Consider the following 15289-nt stretch of genomic DNA (forward strand, 5'->3'; position numbering starts at 1 on the left):
AAAAATTTTTTGTATATTTTTTTTCACCGCATTTATAGATCAAAGGCATACATTAAGTTAGTAGAAGCAGAATAATCAAACGAATTTATATGAAAAAGGTATGGTATCGGCAGCTAACGCACAAAAACATAATGGGTTAAAGAAAATTTAACAACAACAAAGGTAACGTTATGCAACGGTTAGCAGAAAAGTCAGCGCTTGCATAGCCAATTTACAAATAGCGAGAGATGAACGGCAAAAACTAGAAAAATGCAGGAAAAGCGAAAGCAGTCGCGAGACTGCCATGCTCACTCTTCCCTGACTTTAAAGTTGCATAATTTACAGATTTATAAATATGCAAGGACCACACTGGCATTTTTTCTGAGAGTGTAAGCGAGTAGAGAGCGAAAACAAAGGAAGGTCGAAGTGGAATGTTTCACGGAAAAGCGGTAAGTGATTGCTGATTTTAACTAAAAGGAGAAATTCTAAAATGGGAAAAGGAAAGGATTCAGGAAAAAAGAAGCTGTTTATGTAAAGCAAAACAGAGGAAAACTGTTAATATTTGCTTTGAGTGTAGGGTGAAAAGTCACTATTACGAGTGGCATGTTCTAGATCGTGATATAATGTATGTATGTATGTACATATACATACATAAAAAATGTTCAGTTGTGGGAAAATATGCATCAGTAAACATAATAAGTGTGTGAAGATGCCGAAAATGGTTTCATGAATACTAAAGATCAGTCTGGTAAAAAAAATAATATTCTGTTCCTATGCCAGGGTAGGAAGAATATAGGCATAAATCTGGAAATTTATTTTCATAGTTAACTAAATTCCAAGCATCAAAGTAATTAGTGATTTGTATCCTTTTTTAAATTTTTTCTATTTTATTTTATTTTTTTACTTTAATTTTTTATTTATTTTTTACTTCAATTTTTTTTTATTATTATTTCATTTTCATTTTCTTGCCTATCATAGCAGAGCAAGCGACATATAATCTATGCCAATTAGTGGTAAATTACAGAATATTTTAGTTATAATTTTTTTAAATGCTAAACTATAAGATTTCACTAAATTAACACCCCACATTTTCCAGCTGAAGAGTGCGCTCTGACACAAATGAATTCACAATTCACATTTCAACAGCAAACGCCAGTCACTTCAGGCTATGAAACCAATCACTAATGTATTCTTAATTAAAAAAAGAAAATAAACCAATTTTATAATCATTATTTATAACTGAAAACAACTCGCAGTTACGAGTTTAAAATGCAAATGTAAATAATTAAAATTTATCAGCGCGACATGCCACAAAACCGCGTGGAAAGAATTAAATGTGAAAATAAACTCAAACAATAGTTGTGACAAACAAAAAGTGGAGGCGTCTCCACAAACAAATATTTAGAAAATTTAAACACAAAAACAACCATTCATATATCAAAACGTGCACAACATACGCACTACCCATTTAACATTTACGCGTGCGGTTTATATGTCGAAAGCACTGCTGTAAATGATTGTGTATTTGTTGTAATTAAATTCAAATTCCAATTCGATTATTTTAATTTGTATTTATTTATTTATTAAAATGGAAATAACAACACACCACTTTGTTTACCTATATGTAAATATGTACATACTTATTTATTTGGTGTTCAAGTAAGGTCATGGCAAGGTATACGTATACATTTGTGTGCGTGCCAGGATTATGGTAATTATTGTTGCAATTTGCAACTTGTAATCGGAAATTAAAATTGAAAATTAAATTCAAATTAAATTTTCATTTCCAAAATTTTGTGAATCCAATTTTTAATCCCAAAATAATGCGAATTAAAAATGAGAGATTTATTTGCTTAATCCCAAAATCGAAACGAAGATTTAGAAATTTAATTCCTCAGTCTCAAAATCCAAATAAAAATTGGAAATTTATTTTTGGAATTGGAAATTAAATTCTATAATTCAAAATTGGAATCAAAATTTGGAAACTTTTTTTTTTTTGATACTAAAATTAGAATTATTACATGGAAATTGTATTATTTAATCCCAAAATCAAAATCAAAATCCTAAAATGAGAATTTAGGTTTGGAAATTTAATAGTTTAATCTCAAAAGCCGTATCACAAATTGAAAACTTAATTTTTAACACAAAAATCGAAATTAAGATTTGGAAATTTAATTCTTTAATCCCAAAATCGGTATGAAAAAGTTTGAGATTTATTTTTTTAATCTCAAAATCAAAATCAAAAATTGGAAACTAAATGCTATAATCCCAAAATCGCAATCAAATATTGGATTTTTTTTTATTCCAAAATCGAAATTAAGATATAAAAATTATTTTTTTAATCCCAAAATCAAAATTAAAAATTGAAAATTAAATTCTATAATTCAAAATTGGAATCAAAATTTGGAAATTTATTTTTTCGTCCCCCAAAATCGGAATTATTTATTACTTGGAAATTGAATTCTTTAATCTCAAAATCCAAATCAAAATGATAAAATGCTAACTAATTTATGGAAATTTAGTAGATTAATCCCAAAATCCGAATTAAAAATTAAAAAAAAAAAATTAATTTTTAACAAAAAAACCTAAAATCGGAAGTAATAAAAAAAATGTTTTTTGAGAATTGAATTTTCAATGCCAAAATAATTCGAATTAAAAATGGGAAGTTTTTAGCTAAGATTTTTTTTTTTTGGAATTTTTCGAATCGATATATAATATTATCGATTGCGGTATTTTCGCTAGTTGGCGCTGAGAGCACGTAGTTCTAGTTTTATTCGTCGCATCGGGTCATGCTAAACCTTTTTGGAAAGCTCATTTCACGCGCTAACACGTGTTTGATTGATTGTCGTTTCTTTTGAGTCGTTCGTGAGTTATAGCGTCGCAAACATGGAGCAAAATAAAGAGAAAATACGGCCTATTTTACAGTACTACTACGATAAAGGCAAAAATGCAGCTCAAGCCGCCAATAGAATTTGTGCAGTTTATGGACCCGATATAGTTTCCATTTCCACCGCACAACGATGGCTTGAACGTTTTCGTTCTGGTGTAGATGTGCTCGAAGATGCGCCACGCTCCGGAAAGCCTGTCGTCGAAAATTGCGATAAAATCGCTGAATTGGTCGAAAGAGACTGGCATAGTAGCAGCCGTAGCATCGGTCAAGAGTCATCAAACCGTTATAAAATAAAAATAATAAAAAATAAAAAATACCGCAAGACTTTTTTGACAACCTATTATTAAATTAGAATGTTGAAATTTGTCAAACCGATATATGTATGAAATTAGTATGTTGAAAATTATTGTACCTTAAGCGCCTTCATTTTCATTAATTTGAATAAAAACTATAAACAACTATTTCTCGGCTACACATTTCTGACGTTCCCGGCAGCAAAAATTCTACTTTCTGTCATATTTTCCAACCTGCGTGCTGGTCAATTCATTTGTTCACACACACACACGAACAAAATTATTTGTTCACATGTGAAATTGATTATATCTCCATGCAATTGCATATGCTCTTGTTGTTTTTGTTGGCCAATTAGGCATAACGGGCCTATGTACTGACCCGAATCTAAAGCCAAATGGTATAGCCAAATTCAAATATGCACAGCGGTAATTACAAAAATAACAAAAGCAAGCAGACAATTAGCAACGAATAGAGCAATTAACGCTCCCAATGCGACTGTCACCTTTGACCTGAAGCGGGCTGATACACGCAGATAAATTTCAATATGCACGAGAGCAGCAGATCACACAACTGGAGTAGTTTGACATTTTGACAAGTATATGGTGTACCTGAAAGTAGAAAGGAGGGCACTGTATAGTGTGTGCCGTGTGTGTGTTTGTGTGTGAGCGCTTGTCTGCATATTAAATACAAAGGAACGGACGTGAATGTGCTCTAATGATAATTCTATTAAAGTGCATGCGAGCATAACAAATACATAGATGCATTCAGTTGTAATGGTATGTGCAGGAATGTGTGTGTGGGTGTGTGTTGGCATTGCCATTCCTTCCGCGCCGTTACTTGTAATTGTGTATTGTTGCAAGCAATTACATGTCATTGTCGCTGTTGCTGCAGCTGTTGCTGTTGCTGCTGGCAATGTTGTTGTATTTTAATTGCAAATAATGCTGCACAACAATAGCAACAGCGGCAACAACAAAAGTTATATACAATAACACAATAAGCGCAAGTGTTTGCATGACAAATTACAACAATAACAATGGGTCGGCGAGAAGCGGGTTGCTGCACAAGGAAAAAAGGTCAAGTGTAATTGCAATGGACAACTTACATTCGGGCACATTGCACACTTTGAGGCGTTTAAACATATATTTTTGTATTCCGGATGGAAATGTTTAAACGCATATTTATGTTTTTGGGATTCAAATAAAAACGCTAAATAACGTACAACACATTTCACAAGTTTACAGGCGCAAGAAAAACGATATAATAAAAGTCACGCATATTGCAACAAATTGGAGTTTTGGTTATAAAATGGTTATGTATTGGTTATATAATTGTTATATATTGGTTATAGAATTGTTATATATTGGTTATATATTGGTTATAAAATGGTTACGTATTGGTTATAAAATGGTTATGTATTGGTTATAAAATGGTTATATAATTGTTATATATTGGTTATAAAATAGTTACATATTGGTTATAAAATGGTTTTGTATTGGTTATAAAATGGTTATGTATTGGTTATATAATTGTTATATATTTGTTATATCTGAAAGCGAAGGTTCAATATTATACTGCTGCTGTACATCAGTACATATCATGGTAATATTTGCATGTGTAGGCAGTAAGTAACTTATTTAAAGTATTTCTGCAAAATCCGTTAATGGCATTGACAAGTGTGTGAAACTTTGAAAATAACTTATTTTACTTTCCACAAAAGACTGTGTCTGTCAAATGCTTTTAACTAGAAATATTTATGCTCATAGAGTCCTGTTGTTTATGAAAATGACAACTAATTTTGAATATTTTTTACTAGTTTACTGGAGTAGTTTGCTGCTTGAAATCTGAAAATTTACTCTTCAACATACATATTTGCCAAATATTTGAACAAAAAAAAGTTGAGAACAGCAACATTAAATAAATTTAAGGAAAAATAATTTAAAAATAATTTTATGTGACATAACAGATGGGCTGAAAAGTTCGTAGGCATATATGGAAAAAAGTTTTTTTTGATACAATTTGATTTTATTACACGCTATAGTTATCATACAGGGTAATGCAACGATTATAGTGGTTAAAACTTTTTTCAATACCATTTTTATAATGCATTTGCCTTAGGGGGTTCCATAGGCTTACGGGTTTAAAAAATCAACCATTTTATAGACGTATTAAAACTCTACTACAATATTGTCCTAAACTTTCAAGTTGATCCGAGTGATGGTTTCGAAAGTACAGCCTTGAAAACGCCGTAAATAACCGCGTTTTTCTTGAAACTGTTCTTTAAAGTCGGTTGCAAGATTTCTCGAGAACTACTCAACCGATCTTCATGAAATTTTACACAGAGTTTTGAGATACAGTTCTTAAAGACTTAAACGAAGGATTCTTTCTGATTACAATAATTTGGTGAAAATAGATGTCGGGAAATTTGCACGAAAATTTTAATTTTTTTGGAAAAATGTCTGCCAAAAATCAAATTTTCTGTCTTTTTTACCTTCGTCCAAGTTCTAAATTAGGGTTTTCACTTTTTAAGTATGTTTTTCACTTTAGATGATCCTGTAGAGTTGGCCTGCCAATGAGGGCGCATCAAAATTATAATAAATAAAAATAGATGGATTTAATATTAGTAGAACCAGCAACGCATCAGCCGCCTACGTTCTTTTCAGCTCATACAAATTATTCAAAATGCCACCCTTCACTTGCCATTCACATTAAGCTAAAGCACCAAAATATCACCCCAAATAAGTGTCAAATAAAAAATTAGGTATTAGTGCAAGCCATTAGAGAGGCAAACACGAAACCATATTTGAGCGTTGGACGCAAATGCATTAATCGCATCAGCGATAACAGCAACAATAACAACTTGAAATTACCAACTAACGCCAACATTGCAACCAAAGCCAAAGCCAACAGCAAGCAAACACAACCACACATCCACACAGCAGAGCAGCCAACAAACCTGAATGAATGTAGTAGCATACTTTTCGGCGCACACTCAGCTGTTGCCCATCGAATGCAATGAAACTAGGCGAATTGAGCAGGCAAATTGATGGGTGTAGTGGTGAGCCGTGTGCATCTTGTTGAAAGGGAAGAGACTTTGCATATTTTATCAGCACGATGAAAAATTGCCATATACGCTAGCTAAAGCAGCAACAACAAGCACAATAAGCTCAAAGCAATATATAAAAAGCGTTATATATTGGCGGCGTTGATGTTGTCGGCCAGTAGAGTAGCTGCAGTTTAAAGAGCGGGACAAAATTGGTTAGATACGATAATGCAAATGAGACGCAGATTATGCAGCTACAGTCATAGACTTTGCAACAGCTGGCTAACTGTGTGCCACATGCAACATATTGCCGTTGAATGTGCATTTATGTATGTATAAGCGCTTGTGATGTGTTGGTGTGCCCGTGCAAGCATCACTCATTGTAGCAGGACGCATTAGTTGCCAATGCTAACGGTTGCATTGCTGCCCCTAGTGATGTTGCTGCTGATGGGTTGTTGTTGACCATAAGCCTAGTGCGCATATAAATTTCCAACGAAGCAAACAACTCATTTGCATATGCCGCAGTGGTATCGCAAGCGAGGCGTACGCATGCTGCATCCAATATGACGAAATGCTTGTTGACACACACTCACACTCACACACACCTGCACATATTAATTTATGTAGCCATGATGTGGCATGAAATGCTGTGGTAACTGAACAATCGATGCGAATAAACGATTTTGTTTTTTTTTTGTAATTTTTGTTGCTGCTGCATACTTACCGCCACATATCAACAGTCATTTTAGCCTTTCAAAGCAGATTTCAACGCGGCAACCATACATTATGAGCTGATCATGAAATCGGAAAATATGCTTACCACATACACAGGCACCCCATAGATATGCATATGTATATGTATATACATATATTTAGACACAACTCATTGGCGCTGTAATGGTGGCAACGTTAGCTAATGGGGCGCGGAAAATATGCAACACTACAGCAGAACTGTGAGTGCCGGTAGATATAGTAGCAATAAAATGTTGTAGCTTCACTGCATTATGTGTATTTGTGCTTTAGGTCAGGCGGAAAAATTGAAAATAGTTGCCTGAAACAAGCCTGATGGCAATAGATCTTGATAAAGTGCAGTGAGAAAGCTTTTACAGTTCAAAACTTCGAAACCTATAAAAAAAAATAGACTAACATAAAGAGCTGCCATACAAACTGATCGATTAAAATCAAGTCTTTGTATGAAAAAGTACTGTATTTGACGAGATATCTCCACGATATTTTACGTGGATTATTATCCGAGGCATCTCTGCAATCTCCGCAGAAATGGTTCAGATCGGATAACTATAGCATATAGCTGCCATACAAACTGATCGATCAAAATCAAGTCTTTGTTAGGAAAACTTTTTTATTAGACGAGATATCTTCACGAAATTTGGTGAAGGTTAAAACCAAAGGCATCGCTATAACATCAGCCGAAATGGTTCAGATCGGACCAATATAACATATAGCTGCCATACAAAATTCACGATGTGAGTGAAGTCTTTTTATGGAAAACTTTTCCATTTGACGAGATGTCTTCACGAAATTTGGAATTAATTATTGCCTAATGATATAATGCGATCTTCCGAGAAATTGTTCGGATCGGTCTATTATAGCATATATGTACATAGAATGTACATGTACATGTACTGAAGTTCATGTATAGAAAAACTTTCATTTCACAAAGTATCTTCACGAAATTCGACACAGGTTAATATCCAAGGCAAAGCTATAAGCTGTGAAGAAATTTTTCAGATCGGACTATTATAGCATATAGCTGCCATACGTACCGACCAATAAAAATTAAGTTCTTATATGACAAACTTTGCCATTTTACGAGAGATCGACACGAAATTTGGCAAAGATTACAATCCGAGCCATCGCTATAATATCCGTAGAAATGGCGCAGATGCGATCAATATAACATATAGCTGTCATACAAGCTGACGTTTTTCTGTTTTTTCTGTTTTTATTTTTATCTACGATACATTTTGTGTAGTATTCCCCCAGCAAGGAACATAAAACAAAACAAAAACATTTTGCAATGGGAAAAAGTCCAGCCGTACCCCTTCTAATTGATGAGCCCTTAGCTTAGCTTAGCAGCGCAACAGCTCGTTTCATTTGGTCCTTTGGTCGTCAACACTTCAATGTCAACGCTTGAAATTATCACCATCTGTGCTAGCCATTAATACTTCATTGTCCTCGCTTGTCATCCAATACAATCTCATCAAGCATCAGAGGCAACAGCTCTCTTCACGCACAACGAACTGGCGCAAAAGGGCGAGAAGAGCGACATATGGCGGTTGCATATTTTGTTGTTCTGCTTTTCACTACGAATCGCAGTGCTCGCAAAATTTATCGCACAGAATATGTAAATTATCAACGCGAATGGAGGAGTTTACAGAAATACTTCTTCGACAATATAGCCTACAAAGCATGTTTAATATTCACCAGGCGGTTGAGAAGTGAGCTGAATTTTTTATACATACATATATATATATATATATTGTTATTAAGTTTTGGAAATATTTTAGTAAAAAGTACTTTGCGTTTAGTTATGCATAAATATGATTGTATATGTGTGCATACATGCAGATGTGTGCATTCAGTGAAAAATCGCTGATATCATGAGCACGTAATCAAAGGCTCAAACTTTCAAATCCCATGCCATATCAAGTGTCAAAAAGTCTGAGCATTGACAGTTACCTCAGCGTCGCTCAAATTTGTTTATTTCAGTGGCACAACTGCGCGGCCTGTCATACAAATCACTATCTGTTTAGAAACATACAGCTGTATAACACACTACCAGCACTGTTAAACAGCGGACGACAACACTTTTTAGCAGCAACACGATACATCGCCACGAATGCCTTCATATTAGAATTGAAGTATAATGAACTGTGAATGTGTCAGATGTTGCCGCATAATCATGCAACCGCAGCCGATATGAAGCACATTTCAGAATTCTGTTGCACAAACGAAAGCGCTACATTATTGGCAATGCATACTAAAAACAATAACAATAATCTGCATGTGGCTAGGAGTCGCTGAGTCCTTCGTTTACTAAGAGTTTTGGTTGCAGCAGCTGAAATGACGGTTTCTATTTGGCGCGCTCATGTTGCTGCTGCTGTCAAAAGTAAACACACATTATGCATTAAGCGCGTGAGTTTGTCACCACCATGGGAAATTACAATGGCGGACTGCAATTTTGTATCGCTGGTTTTGAATTTGATTTTTTCAAATTTGATTTGCATTGCTTTTAGCGTTGGGCTTTCGTTTATCATTATGTTTTTCATTTATAAAATATTGTATTTTATTTTAATGGCCAAACAGATATTGATACAAATAATGTTTAAGCTGCAAAGAAGTATGTTAGCTTCTTTGCTTTCCACAAAAAACAAGTAGTTCATACAAGAATTTATTTTTGATTGATAACTTTTTTGTATGGCAGCTATGTGCGATATTGGTCCAATCTAAAGAATTTCTTGAGATATCGTAATATTGTTTCGGAAAATAATTCAAGCCAAAATTCGTGAAGATATCTCGTCAAAGAATATGAATTTCAACGTTCAGTTTGTATGGCAGCTATATGCTATAGTGGTCGGATTTAGAGAATTTCTTCGGACATGGAGGCGTTGATATCGAAAATAACTCGTGCCAAATTTCGTGCAGATATCTTCTCCAATAAAAAAGTTTTCCATACAAGATATTTATTTCATCGTTCAATTTGTATGGCAGCTATATGCTATAGTGGTCTGATCTAAATAATTTATTCAGATGTGGTAGCATAGACCTAGAAAATAACACATGCCAAATTTTGTGCAAAAACCTCGTCATATGAAGAAGTTTTCTGTATAAAAAGTTGATGCTTCAGTTTGTATGACAGGTATATGCTATAGTAGCAAGGCTATCGGCGGATCCAAAAAAAAAAATAAAACAATTTGTATATTGTATAAATATTTGAGCTACTCAAGCATACTAGTTTCTACAGCCACAGCCAGCAGCTCATTATTGTAATAGGTATATGGTGCTCTAGGGCGTATACGTAACCTTTTTGTGAGAAAAAGTTGCTGAGCCTTAGCTGGTGTAATCTTTGGAGCGATAATAGTTAAACTAATCCATATTAATAGATTTGTAATTGACATAAGTATTACGTGGTTAATTGCTACTTTATAAGAATTTTGATTTGCCTGGAGGTAGTTAGTTACTCATTTTATATTTTCATTAACTTGTGTTACTATGAGTAAAGTTGGCTATGTGTGCAAGATTCGATAAATTTTTGAAATTTTTTATGTATGCCCGACACATACTGCAATTGTACGATTTTAAAAGCGTGAACGTATTTTTTACCCAATGTAATTGTAAGCAATGACGGACAACGTTGCCAGATTAGTTTGAAAACAAATTAAGAAATGATGTCAAAAAGTGGCACTCAATGCTAATATAACGCTTTATATGCCAATATTATTACAAGTTTCATTTTCATTACTAGATTTTATTATTCTCATTCCAGCATACAAATTTAGAAATAATAAATATGCTAAGCACGTTGTAAAGCAAAGAGTATGCAGGCATGCAAGTAAGTACAACTGCACCGGCACTATGCGCATAGTTAATAAGTAATTAAACAATTCGATATATATATACACACACACACACACACACACATGTTTCTTTAATTTTTAATCATAGTAAATTCTAAATTCTAAATAATAGATTTTTGTGATGATTTTCACGCAAGCAGTCTGATGAACTAATGAATAGTCTGGTTTATTTATAACAATTCGCATAACGCTGGCAGTATTAATAGAATTAATGAATGTCGGTATGTCATTTGTTTCTGTTTTACGTACAACGTAAAGGCAGTGGACATTGTTGTGCATAAATTTAAAGGACATAATTACACATGTCCATCAAATGTATACAAATTCCATCAAATCAAACACAACATAATAATAAAGTTTCAATTTATTTGCAATATTACTTAATTTTCGGCAACCACCAATTAAAGTACATACATATACACTCACATGCATATTTCCATTTATTTTGAGTTTACCTTCCATTAGTGGTTTCAAGCGTAGCACAAAAACTTAAGTGTTTAATTTACGGTTAGTTGACACAACATTTAATGGATTTTAATTAAATCGTACAACTAACAACAGCGCTTCAAGCCTTCATTTCAGTACATTACAGTCTATAGGTGTTTTCTTTTTTGTTAAATTAATTTAATTACAACAATGTTGTTATAAAGGTGAAAATTTTTACAAAATTTAATAACAAAAATGAAGATTTTATTGATTTAGCTTTTCGAGTATATAATTGATATGCAATATAATATATAATTGAACTAATATCTCTTCAAAGTTTACTCCAATTAATGCTCACGAAATTTTTCTCACAAATATGTTACGTATACGCCCTCTCGTACCAAATAATGCAAAAATGAGCAGTTGGCAGTGGCTATCTAGTATATATAGTATTCTTGAGTAGCTCAAATATTTAAATAATATACAAATTATTTTTGTGCTTTTAGAACCGCCGATATTTGAGTACTATATAGCATATAGCATTTATATATAAAAAAAAATAATAATAATTATAGGAGCATGAAGGACATTGGAAAAGAAAAAGAGTTATTTTGTCGTAGAATTTTTGTTGGTAAAGTAGTATTTTTTTGTATTTGTTTTGAGGTTATGGGAAAGAGTTGCGTATACGTCATTTATGGATCTTTTCACTACCTACAATTTTACCATTTAATTTTTTTCTAAAGGACTCATGGTTTTGCCGGAATACGTATAAATACTAATTGAGTCACGAGATGCGTGTACGCCTTTATAGATATCGTAAGTTTTCATATCAAGACTTTTGACAATTGTATTGTAATAAAAATAAAATAATAAAAAACAAAAAATTTCTTACTTGATTCTGATTCAAAGCTAGCGTTAGCACGTCATCACTTACCTGAAAAAAATAGAAAATATAAAAGAAAATTAGTGCCTCATGTCTCATCTCAAAAATATATTTTCAAGTAATTTATTAATTATTCATATATATATATATAATTTTTTTTTTATAAAATGAGAACGTACGATGTTGCTTAGGTAACACCTCATACAAACACCTTCTAGATTACAAAAGACATTTTTTTTGGTACGAAATGATTTACTATCTTTCTTATGCTAAATGTTTTGAATCGCCGTTGAGATAAGCTGCTGAAAAAATTTACTTAAATCAAAATTTTTTTTTTAGTATTAATATCAAAAACTTTTAATAAAAAATATCTCAATATGCTAATTACAAAATATAAGTGAGAACCAAAGTAAAGTCGCTTCAAAAGAGCGACAAATCCGCAAAACATGAGACATCGGTGCATTCATAAAGAAATGACCACTCAAAAAATCACAGAAGAAAGCAATGAAACAACGCGCGTTAGGAGCGCAGGCACTTGAGGAAGTGTGCCAGTGACTAGCGGTAACGTGAGTAGCTGGCGAAAGTGACTTCATTGAATTTCATGTCAAGTTTCGCTGCACATATGTAGGCGCTTTGTGCGACATACGCTCTCAAAACTCAAGTCCTTTTTGTTCTTTAAGTTTCCACTTCTTATTTGCTCGGCGTCTTTTCAGTAACTAACTTTCATTATATTATTTATTTACTACGCTCTGACCAACCTACATACATGCATACACGCCTGTCGGACCGTGTGACCTTGTGGTGAAGTGCTAAAGTTACTACTTTCCACCATTGACATGTGTCGGAAAATTATGAAAGGTTTAAAATGTGTGTGCGAGTGTAAAAGCTGCACGAAGGCGCCTGAAAGCGAGTGTTCGTTGTTGAAAGAAAAACATATATATATTTACGGAACTATATAAGAAAAAGTAGCAAAAGTTTTGGCACACTAAAGAGCATCAGAAGTGGCAGGAATTAGAAATGGAAAACAAAAATAAAAGAAAAAAACAAAAACAAAAACCAGAGAGAAAGCAAAACAAAAAAGTGTGGCAAGGGTGGTATACACCAAAGCACGGTGCACTGTGTGCGGTTATGTGATTCCCAGCAGCTGCAACAAAATATAACATGAGGGCCGAGCAGCAACAAATACTGTTTATTGCCATTATAGTTGCTGACATTTTCATGGCTACATACATGCACACAGCTTTCTTCCTACAAAGACGAAGGTAGTGGCAACATAGGCATACACACATGATGTACATATGAATATGGCATCCCTTAGTGTTGATCCCCACACAACAGCCTTTCGTAATACACTTATTTCTTATTTCATTTTTAAACCCTTTCGTTGCATAACACTCTCACTAACACCTAGCGAGTGAGTGAGTATCTCCACTAAGCGCATTTATATGCAGGGGCTTAAGTTACTACATTGTCCAATAGTCGGTCGGTCGGTCGGTCGGTGGATACCTCGGCCACTCGGTCGGTTGACTACTGAGCCAATGCTCTAGTGGTGCACCAAAGTTATTCGTGCGTTCTTAATATTGTAGTAATCAACAGCTTATGCTAGGTTGAGCAATAATAAGTGACACTTTATTTTATTTGCCACTTTCTGAAGGACCTTGGCGGATCGTTGGCGGATTTGCGGAGATTGTGCCACTTGTAACCAAGCAACAAACTTTTAGGCAGACTTTCTACGTTACTACGACACCAATACCAAATGGCAGAGAGACAGTACAGTGTAAAAGGAGCATAAAATGAACAAACAAATACAAGTGAGGCACTGCAGAAGAGCTTTCCAAGGGATGAGTACATTTATACTGCTTGAAACCAATGAAGGCAGGCAACAAGTCGCTTGGTAATACAGACAGCGTTTGACAGACAAAAATAAGTATGTACAAGGCGTGAGGCAAAATATACGCTTGTTGAGCAGCTAAAACTATAAGCTAACAAAGATAAAAAAAATAAAATTAAAATAAATAAATATGCCTCGGTAAAGCCTGTAAAGTCGATTTAATGTACTATATAACTGGCCGCAGGAGCATAAATATCAGCATCCACAAAATCAACTATTGTACGCTGTTGCCACCTGCTCCTAACCAATCAACCTAACCTTTCTGCTTGCTACCGCTTTTATGCTTGTGCTCTCACTGAAAATCTCTAAAGACCAATATATTGGTAATCATTGTATGCTTATGTGACAGTTTAAGAAATAGGTTAGTGCCAGCAATTCTACTTCAGAATTTGGAGCGACCGCCTAGTTGACAAAACATCGCTCACGCCGTATGTACAGCATATGTCCCAGCGGCAGATTTGGCGTTTGGGCTTTGGTGCTGAAAATTTTTTGTAAATAAGAAAACATTTTTTTATTTGCAGTTTGTATTTATTTTCTACGTTGCAGGTTCATTTTCTTCACATCGAAACTTTTTCGCACTTTTGTAAGACTATATTGAAGCTTTTAAAAAAATTGCACACAGAAGTGTCGTCAAACGCTCGAATCGATGACAGCGCCAAACAGTGGTGGCGTGGTAGAAGAAAAGTATTTGTTGTAAAAGAGAAGTGTGTATGCCAGCTGCTATACAAAATGCGGCCAACCCTTATGCGACGCAATCACACCCACGTCACAGTGGGTGTGTGCGTATGCAAGAAAGTTTTTTATTGCGCAATATTTTCAGCTGTCAACTTGACAGTTGTGCTCATATTTTATCATCGAGCGAACTTGTCAAGGGATTTCCATTCATTTGTGGCATGTCATTTGGAAAGTAAATATTGGTAATTTTCATAATGATTTTTCCTAAGTACAGTTAGTTGATTTTGTAGAGGATTATTGCAAAAAAACGTGTAAACAAACACAAGTAAACGAAGTTATGGGGTGAGGCACACAAATGACATTTTCTTTGTTGTGAGCAAAACATAACGTGAACGTGGAGGTTGCAAACGTAACAGAGGCAGCTTAGTAATGTCTACGCAAATATTTAAGCTTACATACTTATTTATGTGTATTTGAATGGTTGTAAGACAGTTGAGTATAGAAGCAGCTGCGTTCTCAATACGCCAAAAATGCATATATCCTGCGACTATATCAAAAAATGTAGCCAAATCGTCTTTACAGGATACACAAAACCAAATTTTTACGAAGATAA

At 34.1% G+C, this 15289-nt stretch overlaps 1 protein-coding gene across 1 annotated transcript in view; it reads right to left on the reverse strand.

The window, feature by feature from the left end:
- LOC108969253 (maternal protein pumilio) overlaps positions 1 to 15289 on the reverse strand; it is a 100900-nt gene that overhangs the window by 51037 nt on the left and 34574 nt on the right. The window contains exon 3 of the mRNA XM_018933855.1: positions 12120 to 12161. Within this exon, the coding sequence (XP_018789400.1) occupies positions 12120 to 12161 (42 nt within the window). The remainder of the gene's footprint in view (positions 1 to 12119; positions 12162 to 15289) is intronic.

The sequence above is a fragment of the Bactrocera latifrons genome, unplaced genomic scaffold (assembly GCF_001853355.1).
Source record: "Bactrocera latifrons isolate USDA-ARS-PBARC rearing strain unplaced genomic scaffold, ASM185335v1 scaffold_246, whole genome shotgun sequence".
NCBI classification, from domain to species: domain Eukaryota; kingdom Metazoa; phylum Arthropoda; class Insecta; order Diptera; family Tephritidae; genus Bactrocera; species Bactrocera latifrons.